The following is a 14,798-nucleotide window of genomic DNA, read 5'->3' as shown; positions in this document are numbered from 1 at the left end:
GGTCTTTTATGCAGTCAAAAGCGTTCTGTGCAGATTTGAAATCATCATTCTAGTATCAGAATAACTAACACCTACACAACAGCCAATATACTGCCCTGTTATTTTGGAGAGTCTACTGGATGATCAGTACACAGAGAATGTTAACAAACATCATGAGGAAATCAAAACATTTTAAAATGCATAAATGTATGCACCAAATATTGGTGAGAATGGCTACGAAGTATAATTGTTATGCTAGGTCCCTTACATTATCTAAACTATTTCCCTTTAAACTTGGAGGTAAAAATCAATATGCTTTTGCTAGACAATTCCTATGCCCCAGAGAAAATGTATGTTGTTCTTAGTCGTATTAGACAGAGTGTCAAGCTGGCTAGAAACATCAACTTGTTTAGTACTTCATATAAGCTGTTTATAAAAGCATGGCTTTCAGAATTAGAATTAGAGACGTCCCAAAACGACAATAAATATTACCAGACAAGGGAAATATATAAACTCTGTTCTAAGTTGGGCTTTATTGTATAATTCTGTAAAAATGACAATCTTCATAAGAAGGTTTTGGCCTATTAATTTCAGTGTCTGCATAAATTACTTCATGCACCTCTAACTGAGCCGATGACAAATTGTTTAGAAACAATTTGGCTTCTATAGCATACTGTATAATTTCTGTGTTTCTCCTCCATTCTTTATCACCATAGGCCTGGCTAGAAATGAGTAACTGGACATGGGTGAGGCCTCATTTTTTGGAAGACAGGGTTAGGTGGTAAATGGATCAGCAGGCTGCAAAAAGAAAGTTGGTAAGATAAGAGGGAAACACCTAGGGAACCAATTACAATAAACAAGATAACAATGGAGAAGATAAGCCTGGAAAGGAAGATGAGGTAAAGAGTAAGTCATGCATGGCCAATGAGAGATTGGTTCCTACAAAGTGACCAAGCCAATCCCCAAAAGTGTAATGCAATGCAACGTGTAAACATGTATAAAGGAAGAGGTTTGCTGTGTCACTTTGGATGTTTGGTATATATAATACTTATATCCACTCCCTATGCTTGAGGCTGATCAATTCAGCATAGCATTGCTGTATGCCAAATAAAGAAAACTGAGTGACAAGTCAGGAGTTGAACCGAGTTCTTGGGGAACTGAGTGGAAGTGGTCTCAGGGAAACCCTGACAATCACTAGAAACACTTGCATGTAAACAAAATCACTGTTTCTTAGACATCCATCCAGTCCTGTTGCTTATTCCCCATCTGATTCATAATCCCATTTCTGACATTAGAACTGGCAGCTATGGAAATTAAGATGTCACTGACTGAGAATTATGGCCTCAAGTGAGAAATAAGAGAGAAAAGCAAATTCACTCTTATTAAGCAAAGATCCTGCTTTCCTGTAAATATCACTAGTAACATAGAATAGGAAAATACCATAAAAAAGAGGAAACTAATAAATATTTGGCCAACATGTAGATATTTGATTTCATCCGGAAGCAATACAAAGTAGAAAGACTTTTGCATTCAAATATTTCTCCCTCGTGGGGAAGTCAAGCAAAAATTAATCATTCCAAACGTTTAATTGACATGGCCAAGTTAAAAAAAAAAAAATCAGAAAACACAGAATTTCCTTACTTAGGTTAGATTTATTAACTTATTATCTTAGACGACAAAATATTTTAGTTTTAGTCATCTTACTTTCCTCAATATGGACCACATAACAGACTAATACATTTCTTTTTATTTTGATAGTTACTTTCTACATACTTTCACTTTCTGCTTCTTACACACTACTATAAAACAGCAATGTCTGGGTTGCAAATACTCCAGAGGATTATGCATTAGTTAAAAATGTTTCCACCTGAATTTTTATTATTATATTAATTAACATAGATATGTCTATTGATCTTAGGTTTTGCAAAAGCTTACTTTAAAAAGTGAAACGCTGGGAAGTCACTTTTTACCTAGTAGTATCCATTAGAATTTGTAAAACTCCATGATTCATATTGAGGCACTGAATTAAAACCAGTGTTTCAATAAATCCTACAACATACACAGCTATCCTATACACAGCCTCACACTCATACCAGTACACAGCTTTGTGGCACAGCAATTCACACTCCTGTCTGAGTTATAAATCCCTAACTTTTCACAAAATAAAGCCAAGTAAATCTGTAGACTCATGTGTACTATATTTTACTTTTTTTTTTAATTAAACAAAGGTAGATATAAAGAAAAACCATGACTAATCCACTGAACACATCAATTTAGGGATGCTCCATTATCAGAAGGCTATTTAGAAAAAAAATCTCTCTTACCTTGAATACACTGAAGTGTTCCATCCTCAGCCCTTATTGTAAAGGTTTCACCTGGATTAACTTGAACCAAAATGACCTGCCAAAATAAAGACATTCATTTCAATCTGATGCTCAAATCTCATCGGGTATATTCATTCCAAAAGTTTTCTTACCTAAAGTTATGCACTAGACAAGATGTAAAGAGTAAAGCAGGCTGGATTAGCCACAGCTTTGGGTACTAGCAGAGCCCGGAATTAGTACAGGATTTGAAGTTTGTCTAAATAACTAAATTTATTCTGAAAATAACAATATTACCCAAAAGGGATGGAATGTAAAGATGAAAGTTGGAATTTTAGGCCCCAGGTCTGCAAATACTTAAGCGAATGATTGTTTTATTGCATACAAGTAGTCCCATTGAAGTCATTGGGCTGATAACTTGCTTAGAATTCAGCAGATATGTCTTCTCAGGATTGGCACCTGAGAGTGGATATTGTAGGACAGACTGAGCGACATATTTTGGGCCATATGCTTTTTCCACAGGAGTAAGAACTGGATTTGACCTGGGACCCATCCAACATGATAAGAGATTCTGGCCCTTTGTATTTGTTTTTATTGAAAAGCATCCAGGCATAATGGGAATGGGGGCAGTAAAGTACATAAGCAATTTATTAAGAATAAATAATAAGCATTTTAGAATGAAAGGCTTGGTCCCACTCCTGGTTTCCCACTGCTCAAGCCACCAGATAATGGGAATGCTACAGGGTCTAGAAAAATATCCTAAGGCATAATACTCACTGCCCCTCTCTACTAACTGTACAGAAAAATGGTTTCAGAATGTGCTGCATTTGCCTGTTTTACTCATTTCCAGACACAAATGTGGAAAAAAAGCTATTTTTATAGTGAGACTGTAAAAGAATGTTTACACTACATGACTTAGTAAGCAGCAATATCCTGATCACAATGTGAGGCTGTCTGTGTTTATTTTAGTCAGCCTCAAATAAGGGTTGTCCCTGATAGCACTCTGTGTGCAGAACACTCATTGACTTCAATGGAAGTTCCCTGCAGATCAGATCCTAAATCAATACAATCATTCATAGTACCAGCATGGTTTTAAACTAATATACAGTTTGGAGTCTGTTTACCAACCATTGTGTGGAGTTTTGGTGTGCACAACCTCCACTGATATCAGTAAGACTCACATGGCTAAAACAACAGGTCATGTTTTGACAACTTACCCTTCAGGGTCACATTTCTTTAAATACATGTTTTATTTGGAATAAGTTGATGTTTTACCACATACTATATATTAAATGTGTTACATACACAATACTTTATTTCAAACATAATGTCCAATAGCCGCAGGGTTTGCTGTTATTGTAGTCACATAAAGAGAGATTCTCATTATAATTGAGCAAGAGAAATTATTGGATATGAAAAATTCACTTCTGGATCCAGATTTTGATCACTCAAAATTCAGGATTACTTAGATCCAGAGTTTGGTTCAGCCTAGTATGGACATTGAGATTCTGAACCAGCCCTTAGGTTCTGGGGTGTTTGGTCCCAGCATTTCTGTCTAGGCCCATCTGCAATATGGATGTTAATTAAAGGATACTAGGTCATGCTTTTAGAAATCTAACTTAAAGGTGTACAATAAAATAATTACTGAATATATGAGACTTCAAGTTACAGTAATCCTGCAAAAGCCCACTGTCATGGTTAATTTTTTTAACACATAAATTATAAGTCAATTAAAGAAATGACAATATGTGAGCAGGGCCGGCCCACAATATTTTGGCACCTGAGACAGAGAGATCAAATGACGCCTCCATGCCCCCTCGCTTGGGCCAAAACTTTGAAAGATCTCAGTTCTGCCTTCTTCCTGTTCTACTCCTCTCATGGTACTGCTCTGCTACCTACCCCAATAAAGGAGAACTAACAACTTTAAATGCCTTGCTCAAAAATTTTAAACACCACTTAACTTTCCAACGCCTGAACGGCAAATGTAACTTTTCTTGTCTGAATAGTAAACACTGGCATTTTTATCTCTTTGAATAAACAAAGTGGTGCTTTCCCTGCCTTCTTGGTTGCAAAGATTTGAACTGATTCCTGAAGTTCCAGTCTGGGCCAGCTCATGCTCTATTGAGATGGTTGCAAGGCCGACCAGCCTCTCCTGTGTCATTGTGGAGTGTAGATGTGTTTTTATTAACTTCAGCTTGGAGAAGCTGCGTTCTCCACTGGCAACTGTTACAGGAAGGGTTAGAAGTATGCGCAGAGCAACAAAAGCATTTGAAAAGAGGGTGGTCATCTTATTCGTGCACATATATTCCAGAACAGCCTTTGGAGTTGATCCTGCTGAAATGTATCTTGAAAGGGCTTTCAGTTCATCACCTAAATCACTCGCATCAATATCGCGCATGTCATCATGTGTCAACACTGTCTCTAGTGCCCTGCATTGCTGGTGTAGGTCTTCTTCAGGTATAGTGAGGAGTTTTGGAATGTCATACAACATCCCAAATATACTGCTGTGTTCCTTGAGCTGCATGAAACGTTCTTCAACTGTCTGTATTGCACAATCCAGCACCTGGTTAAAGAATTCAACTTTGAATTGTTGTTTGGGGTCTCTTATGGGATTATCCCAAGCCTCGTAATCAAAAGTTCTTCTTCGGTGACTCTTGTATTCTTGAATGGGTGGGAAAATAGCTTCAGTGTGAACTTCCTCTGCCAATTTCTGTGCACTCTTCAGAACATTTTGAAATCCCTCATCTGACCGATAAGATTGTAGGTATGACTTTGCTTTGTCCAGTTGTTCCTTGCTCCAGATATATCAAGGTCAACACCTTGGAGTCTCTTGCTTACAACATTTATTTCAAACAGTATGTCATGCCACAACACTCAGCCACACAGAAATTTGAAGTTATGTACGTTTCTGGTGATTCCATCTCCCTCTGCCACTGTTCTCCCACAAACAGTTCCTGTCACAGTATTATCCTCCATAATGGCAACTATGGCATCATCTATCTTCCCAATTTGGTGTTTGATAGGCTTTATCACCTCCACTCGACTTTCTCATCGTGTGGCACTCAGTGGTTTCAGTGTGAGAGAGGATGTTCCCAGATGTTGCTTCAAAATTTGCCATCAATGAGTTGATGCAGAGAAAAATACATAGATGCATTGAATTACATTAAAAAATTCAGCAGCCTCACTAGAAGCTGATGCTGCATCACTGACCACGAAGTTCAATGAATGAGAACTGCAGGGGACAAAAAAAGCTCGAGGATTTAACTCTCGGATCCATGTCTGCACCCCTCTGTTCTTTCCTCTCATGTTGGCACCATTATCGTAGCCCTGACCTCTCATGTCAGCTATCGCAACTCCCATATCTCCCAGCTTTTTAAGATGCTCTGAGAGTACAGCATCAAACTCAGCCATCAGCTCCACAATTTTAAGGAAGTTTCCATTGTTTTGGCATGTACAGCTGATCTGAAGTGCCACAGAGTGCTAGGTTTTGGGTAGCAAGCATTCTCACAATGGCAATGGGACTTTTCAGAACATTTTGCCAGTAAAGAGAATCTCATGCAATCTTCTCTTGATGCTGATCTATGCTGGCCTTTAACCTTAGTCTCATCTCAAGCTCTTTCCACCTATGGTGATTTGCTGTCTTCTCACGGCATGCCAGATGTCTAGCCACATTTTTCCAGTCCTTTGTTCCTGTAGAACCCAATGTGGCTGGAAGATTAGACTGGAAGAGTTTGCAACAAAAACAGTATGCAGCATTCTGGATTTTTGAGTACATAAGCCATGGCCTCTCCACTTTGTCACCATTGGGGATTTCACACCAGTAATGTGTTGGATGGAAACTTCTATTTTCATTGTCTTTGGGGAACATGAAGTTTTTCACTTGCTGTGGCCCATGCAGTACAAGGAAGTCCCTCAGGCTACTGCTCAAGTGGGTCCACAGTCCTGGATCATCTAGACTTAAAGAACTAAACTCAGCAGCAGCTGTTTCTTGTGCCTCCACTACACTCTTCTCTGATCTACACTTTTCTTCAGGAATGTGCATGGCTACATCCATTTGAGATGGAGATATGGACGCTGCAGTAGCTGCCAGGTCACCTGCACTCTGACTAACTGGAAGATCAGGCATCTCCTCACCACTAAACATCCTCTCTGGGGCCGGAAGGCTCACCATGAACATTTGTGTCTGTGTGTCTCAGGAGAGCTCCTTCCTGCTTAGATAGAAAAGCTTTCTTTGCTTGCTTTCTTCTTCTGAATGCTGCCCCAGAGGGGCGTTTTCTTGTTTCACTCATGACTGCTGTTCTGTGCCAGCTATAGTGGCTCTCAACACTCAATTGAAGGGGACAAATAAGCAGGCTGGTAGCAGGGCCTGAGTGAGGGACAATATCAGCGTCTTAAAGGCCTACGTGGCTCCTACTAATTCAGTTGACTGCCTGTTCTCCTCAAATGAGTTCAGGGAAGCAGCAGGAAACAGGAAGCTCCCTGAGAAGCTGGTGTCAATCAGTCCAGGCTCCTGGGGGTGCTAGAGAGGTACATAAGAGACTCCTCCTTCTCTCTCTCCCTACAGCTCCTGCTGCTTTCTGTTATTCCCTCTCACCATTTCTCCTGCCTGCCTGTTTGGTCTCCTGTGCCCTCCTTCATCCAGCACAGCACTCCACCATCTCTGTGCATCTAGAGCAGAGAGAATACATGTGCACCAGCAGCAGGCACAATTTTCTACACTCTGGGTCCTAGTGGCGCCCCCCCCCCAAATTGTCTGGCACCTGAGGTGGCCACCTCAGTTCACCTCATGGTGAGGCCAGCCCTGTATGTGAGCCATTATTTTAGGTTGCAACAATCGTTGCCTCACAGAACATTAATTAAAGTGGAGTTAAGCCAGTAGACACAGATAGGGTTGACAATGTTCTAATTTTAAAAACCCGACACTCCTGCAGGAGTGCCGGAACCTCCCCTGCCCTGCCTCCTCCTCCCGGAGGCCACGTCCCTTCCCCGAAGCCTCCAGAGGAACGGGTGTTGAGTGGGTACCGGGTGTCCACAGTGCTGGACTGTGACAGGGGAGGAGTGGAATGCTGTGGGTACAGAGGGGAGTCGGAGTCACAGAGCACAACAGATAAAGCATTTCACATCTATTTTAAAAACTCAGAAATAAAACTATTGCCATGAAGTATATGTCATTCAGAATGCCAAAAAGTGTAAGCATCCCACCATTTACTGCAGAGAAACAATAATCGTCTCTTATACTGGGCCACTCTTGAGTGGAGGCTAGCATGGATTGCTGAGATTTGCACTACCGCAAGCAGAGACCACAAAATGCTTTTCACTTAGGACCTTGGTTTGGGATTATCTATCTATCAGGCACCAATTAACACACACAGTGCCCCTTTGACAGGAACTGAGAATTTTAGAACTATCAGAAAAGCAAATGATCTTTTCAAATTCTCAGTAGGTTGTAAAGAGCCACTACTATCAAGAAAAACGGCTGGGGGGAGGGAGGTGTGGAATGTAGAGTACTTTAAGCAATTCCTCTAGTCAGCTTCCCTCACAGCCCATAGTAGCAGGATCACAGAAATGCTCCAACAGGTTCTCCTTTTTATCCTCCCCACATGTAGGGTGACCAGATGTCCCGATAGGGACAGCTCCGATTTTTGGGTCTTTTTCTTATATAGGTTCCTATTACCTCCCACCCCCGTCCAGATTTTTCACATTTGCTGTCTGGTCACCCTACCCACATGCCCATTTATTGTAGCTTGTAAATTAAACAAGGTCAAGCATCAAGGCATTGCTAAAATGGCTGATGTTTGAAGTATTTAAAAATGCATTATGAAATGGAAGAGCAGCCTTTGGGAGTGGCTTTGAAGCTGAAACTTTTAGGACAGTCAAAGCACTCATTAACAGTTTTGAATATTCTTCCATCATCGCCTCTGAGTTTTCTTTTTCTATTTCTTTGGGGGTGGGGATGGGGAGGCTCTCTGTTCTCTTTTAAAGGTGGGCTCAGTCATCTTTTCAAAACACTGGCATGGAACTTTGGCAGACACTTGAGGGCAGCTTCCACCTCTTTTCTCCTGCATTTTCTATCTCACATTTGACAACTCTTTTCTTCTCTGCCTGCATGAAGCCACTCTTGTCAGAGAAGAAAGTCATAATTTCCCTGTAGAAGAACTCCTTTTGTCTTTTGCAGTTTCCAAAATCCATTCATATCTAAAAATCAGTCTTGGTTTAAAAAAAAAAACCAGTTATCACCATCTCCACTATAACCAACAGCAGCAGGTTTACTGATCAATTATAAAGGTAGCAGGAGCTCTTCAAAAGCACAAATGGAAATTAGGCACCTGCCATGGCTGCTTTTAAAAATCTCCCTCTTAATGTCTAAATTCAATATCACAAGAAAATTTGGGGCGGGGGGGGAGACAGAATTGCTTTTTCCATTTCATCTTGCAAGTACAAGATCATTACATTATTACTTTCTGGGTTTCTTATCCAGTTGCCATAAGTAATTAGGACATTAACATCATTCTTTTATTATTATCTATTATTATTATTATAACATTACCTGGGAGGAATACTTTATGTTGTAGTCAGCAATCTAAAATGGTCACAGTGAAACTACAATGATGTCTAAGTAAGATCTAATAGATCTAATTCTTTCCCATCGAGATGAAAGTTTCTCACCTTTAGAGTTAATGAAATTCTATGTTGCATTCTTAGGACACCTTTCATCCCAGGATCTCACAGCACTTTGCAAGTAATACCTAACTGGGCTGCAACTCATAACATTCCTGTCAGGTACTTAGGACAAGCTTTTTAAAGGTATGTAGGCACCTAAAGATGCAGACAGGCACATCTGAAAGTCCATCTCATTGCCTAAATCAGGGGTCTCAAACTCAAATGACCCTGAGGGCCGCATGAGGACTAGTGCATTGGCCCGAGGGCCGCATCACTGACACGCCCCCTTGCTGCCCCTGGCCCCACCCCCAATCCACCCCTTCCATGAGGCCCCGCCCCTGCCCTGTCTCTTCTCCACCTCCTCCCCTAAGCGCGCGGCTCCCCGCTCCTCCCCCCTCCCTCCTGGAAAGTGCTAAGCGCCACCAACAGCTGTTTGGTGGCTTGGCGGCGGGGCACTTAGGCGGCGGGTCCCGGAACAGAAGGGGCCCCCCACCGCCGAAGACCGGGCTGCGCTTCGGCGGCGGCGGGTCCCTCTTTTCCCCACCCCGGCCGGTCCCGCTTCCCACCCCGGCCCCGGCCGGTCCCGCTTCCCTCCCCCACCCCCCGGCCCGGCCCCGGCGGGTCTCGCTTCCCTTCCCCACCCCCGGCCCGCCCCGGCGGGTCTCGCTTCCCTCCCCCACCCCCCGGCCCCGGCGGGTCTCGCTTCCCTTCCCCACCCCCGGCCCGGCGGGTCTCGCTTCCCTTCCCGTCCCCCGCCCCCCCGGCCCGGCCCCGGCGGGTCTCGCTTCCCGCCCCCCCCCCCCGGCCCGGCCCGGCGGGTCTCGCTTCCCTTCCCCCCCCCCACGGCCCAGTCCCGGCGGCTCCCGCTTCCCCCCCCCCTTACCCGAGCGCGTCTCCGGCGAGGCCTGAGCTTCATCCCACTCAGAGCCGCGTGGTGAGGGGGCGGGGCTGGGAGCTCCACGCCGAGCGCAGCGCTCAGCCCAGAGCTCCCAGCCCCGCCCCCTCCCCACGCGGCTCGGATCGGGGCGGGGCTCAGGCGCTCGGACGGAGACGCGCTCGGGTAAGAGGGGGGGGTAAGAGGGGGAGGGAAAGGCTCCAGGAGAGGGGCGGAGGCGGGAGCCTCCGCTTTTCTCTTGGGGGCCCCTGCGGAGCCCGGGGCAAATTGGCCCCGTTGGGCCCCCCCCCCGCCGGGCGGGCCGGGGGGGCTCCGCGGGCCGCACTAAATACCCTTTAAAAAAAAAATCTATCCCATAGTTACTATTATTCCTGTGCATACAAATACACAGGCCTAGTTTGACTTCTCTAGCCAGGCCAACGGGGCTGCGCATGGGGGACAAATTCTGCGCCTAAGAATGTTTGGTGGTAAGTGAACTTACTTGAAGATTTATTTCCCAAGTCCTCCAAAACAACAAAACAATATTCTGCATCCTGGAGCAGCTTTGTGACTCCAGCTCTCTTCCCAAGGTTATGCATAAGTGATTTTTAAGAGAGCTCATTGTTTCTGAAACCTAAACTTAAAATCTAGGCAAAGACAGAAGTCGAAGCATAGTGCCTTAAAATGTAAAAAAAAAAAAAAAAAAAGAAACTGAAAACAGCATAAGGAAATAAAGGCATATTGTATACCACAGCTCATCATCCTGCAAACATACCCTTAACTTATGAGACCATGCCGCCTATTTTTCACCCAGAGAGGAGGCAGTGATTGAAAAATCAATTTGGAACCAGCTGCTCCTTTGCTCTGGGCCTGGCTGCATCAATAAGTTGACCATTTATACAATAGTCTGCTTTCCAAAAAAGTGCACTCCTTAAACTACAGAGGTGATTAGCAGAACTGAAGCAGAACATGCACAGTGTTTGGATTAAACACTAGACTGGAAGGATATGAAGACTGACTTGGACCACACCTTACACCACCTTGTTAACTGAAAAATATTTATTAACTGAACTGTTGCACAATAGAATGCTCCCCACTGTTATCCTAACTACTCCTTATGCTGTATTGTTTTTAGAGATTTTAACTGTTAATTTCCATCTTTCCACTGGCTTGAGTCACTACCATAATATTTTCAATGCAGCATTTTATGTATCTTTTTATTATTATTATTTTAAAAGGGATGTAATAAGGATTACATTTGTAATGGACTGTCCCTTTACAAAAAAACCTGTGCTATTCCTCTCACTTCCGAGAAGGTTCACTAAATGCTGTTAGAGACTGATACTGGCTACTGGGCAGAACCAGCATGTCTGAACTCCTTAATACTCTGTGTAACAGTGTGTATCACATACTTTGGATTCCAGATTAGCTCCAGCTCCCTTTACGAATTATTCTAAGGGGACTTGGGAGACTAGGGACAGCAAATTTGGCCATGTTAAATAATTAGTGTACAGAAATAAATATTTAAAACTAAGACAGTTAAACCAAGCTCTCCAAAATGTTATTAATCCATTCTCATTTTGTGCTAAGTTCAGTCTCACGGCTTTCCCACCCTTATGGAGTTCAGGCTTTAAAATTTGAAATTTATGATGACCGAGTTGTAATAATCTTGACTATAGTGTCACTGGTCACTTGCTGGAAGGTTCTCTACATCTTGAAGTCTTTAAACCATGATTTGAGGACTCCAATGGCTCAGACACAGGTTTGATACAGGAGTGGGTGGGTGAGATTCTGTGGTCTGCGTTGTGCAGGAGGTCAGACTAGATGATCATAATGGTCCCTTCTGACCTTAAAGTCTATGATTCTATCACCACAACACTAACTTTTTTTTTAAAGCACCATTTACTTTTTGGTAACTATTTGTTTAATGTGAGAAATTAATATAGTCACACAGTATTTAAATTTACAATTCCCTGGCATTCTGTTGTAGGACACTTGCGATCTTAGCAAAATACACTTTGGCAATAAATTTATTTTTACATTTAGGATTTTAGCAAAGCTTTTGATACGGTCTCCCACAGTATTCTTGCCGGCAAGTTAAACAAGTATGGACTGGATGAATGGACTATAAGGTGGATAGAAAGCTGGCTAGATCATTGGGCTCAACGGGTAGTGATCAACAGCTCCATGTCTAGTTGGCAGCCAGTTTCAAGCGGAGTGTCCCAAGGGTGAGTCCTGGGGCAGGTTTTGTTCATTATCTTCATTAATGATCTGGAGGATGGCGTGGATTGCACTCTCAGGAAGTTTGCAGATGACACTAAACTGGGAGGAGTGGTAGATACGCTGGAGGGTAGAGATACAATACAGAGGGACCTAGACAAATTAGAGGATTGGGCCAAAAGAAACCTGATGAGGTTCAACCAGGACAAGTGCAGAGTGCTGCATTTAGGATGGAAGAATCCCATTCACTGTTACAGACTAGGGCAGCAGTTCTGCAGAAAAGGACCTAGGGGTTACAGTGGACAAGAAGCTGGATATGAGTCAACAGTGTGCCCTTGTTGCCAAGAAGGCTAACGGCATTTGGGGCTGTATAAGTAGGGGCATTGCCAGCAGATCAAGGGACATGATCATTCTCCTCTATTCGACATTGGTGAGGCCTCATCTGGAGTACTGTGTCCAGTTTTGGACCCCACACTACAAGAAGGATGTGGAAAAATTGGAAAGAGTCCAGCGGAGGGCAACAAAAATGATTAGGGAGCTGGAGCACATGACTTATGAGGAGAGGCTGAGGGAACTGGGATTGTTTAGTCTGCAGAAGAGAAGAATGAGGGGGGATTTGATAGCTGCTTTCAACTACCTGAAAGGGGGTTCCAAAAAGGATGGATCTATACTGTTCTTGGTGGTACCAGATGACAGAACAAGGAGTAATGGTCTCAAGTTGCAGTGGGGGAGGTTTAGATTGGATATTAGGAAAAAAAATTCACTAGGAGGGTGGTAAAGCACTGGAATGGGTTACCTAGGGAGGTGGTGGAATCTCCTTCCTTAGAGGTTTTTATGGCCAGGCTTGACAAAGCCCTGGCTGGGATGATTATTTGGGAATTGGTCCTGCTTTGAGCAGGGGGTTAGACTAGATGACCTCCTGAGGTCCCTTCCCACCCTGATATTCTATGATTCTAGTGGTTTTAGTTTCACAAAGATGACTATGCTCTTTTAAAACAATGATTAATGTTACTAAATTACATACAGTTTCTTAATTCTTGCCAAGTTTTGCATATATAATCACACGCAGTGAAATTTCAGAACTGACCAAATTCATTTTGCCTATGTCCCCATTCCTGCAATCTGATCCACAAAAACAGATTCTTATGCCCATATGAGACTTGCAGACACTTTATGTCAGCATGAAAATATCCCACACGGATCAGGTGGCAGGATCAAGGCCTAAATTTGGGCATAAGAAACCCTAAATTTACACAAGTGAACAATCAGGTATGTGTACAAAACAGGTAACCACACACCTAAGTGATCAACAGCAAGTGCTGTTGCTTATTTTGCATATGCAATTATCGGTTTAAATGCACAACTATGGATTTTAGCACATGCACACACACACACTTAAGAGTGCATAAAAATTCAGTTTGACACTGAAACCAATCCTCTGTGCAAAATACATATCTGTACACGCAACTATCATACGTGTATGCAGTTACTTGTTTTGTACATACATACAAATGCCTAGCTGCAGGTATGAAGAGGAGTATTTGCATGCACACATTTTGCACGGGTCATTTAGGCCTCGATCCTCAAAAGGTGACCCTATCAACAATACATACCACTTCACACTTCATGTTCCCAAGTTATTGATGATGATGATGAATAACAAATAACTTACAATAGAGAGAAATTCTTATGCACAGTGTTAGTTCTTGAGCCTCAGTTTGCAGTCCCATTCCACTCCAGTGGGACAGCTAAACAATTCAGGCTATTCTCTCTGTGTTGTTTACTCTGATAAGGAATGTTGCTGCCCTGCTCTTTCTTCAGTTTACAAAAAGCGAGGGGAACAAAAAGGAAAAATAATTTCAAGGAGGGAAAAAGTCAGATAATACATGATAACAATAAAGCTCCTTCATCTGAGGCTCTCAAATACTTGAAGCCTTAGAATAATTCTCTGTAGTATTATCCACCTTTCTATACAAGAGAGGACACTGAGGGTAAGTGAGGTCACACAGGAAGCCTGTGGCAGAGTCCAGAAGAAAACTGAGATCTCCAGAGCCTGTTATTTACCACAAAGCCTTTATCTGAAAGTAGACAACTCACAATGACCAGTTCAGAAGAAAGGGAAAATCCAGTATCCCTTTGTAACACAAGTACTCTACTAGGCAGGCAATTCTAAGCCTCATGATATTTGAAAGCAATATACTGCCATTGTTGAAAACAAAAAGAAAAAGGTAATTGTGCAAGAGGACAGCTGGGCAGAATTCAGTCATCAGCATCCTTTGCTTAAAGGCATACTTCACTAAGATGATAAAATTAAACTTGCGATGTTTAGAAAAAAAGTATGTTCTGAGCTCCACAGACGGGCTTTCCAAATAAACTTCATCCATGGGTTACTTCTGTAACTCTGCCTGCCATTGTCAGCAATCCTGGATCTCATTTCTTTTTTTAAAGTGCATTGGAACAGTTTGAATTCCCCTGTGTTTAAACCTATTGATTTTAAATCTTGCTTTACATCTTCCTTGGACTGATTAAATCCTAAAATGCCACTCAACAAAGGCAGCTTAGACAGGTCATGATTACAAAGCTTTGTGGCTCCCCTCTTGAAAAAAAATGCGTATCATCCTTTTCCCACAGAAGAGATTGTGCTGGAAGACAGTGTATTTTCTTTGGGTATGTCTACGCTACAGCTGGGAAAATGCTTCATAGCATGGGTAGACAGACATGTGCTAAAGATAGCTGTGGCAGCA

At 42.7% G+C, this 14,798-nt stretch overlaps 1 protein-coding gene across 2 annotated transcripts in view; it reads right to left on the bottom strand.

The window, feature by feature from the left end:
* The window catches only part of FNDC3B (fibronectin type III domain containing 3B), a 364,378-nt gene that overhangs the window by 282,023 nt on the left and 67,557 nt on the right, over nt 1-14,798 (bottom strand). For both annotated transcript variants that reach the window (XM_045030459.1, XM_045030460.1), the window contains exon 3: nt 2,304-2,379. In XM_045030459.1, the coding sequence (XP_044886394.1) occupies nt 2,304-2,379 (76 nt within the window). The remainder of the gene's footprint in view (nt 1-2,303; nt 2,380-14,798) is intronic.

This window comes from Mauremys mutica, chromosome 9 (genome assembly GCF_020497125.1).
Source record: "Mauremys mutica isolate MM-2020 ecotype Southern chromosome 9, ASM2049712v1, whole genome shotgun sequence".
In the NCBI taxonomy this organism is placed as follows: domain Eukaryota; kingdom Metazoa; phylum Chordata; order Testudines; family Geoemydidae; genus Mauremys; species Mauremys mutica.
This window is presented reverse-complemented; position numbering and strand designations above follow the sequence as displayed.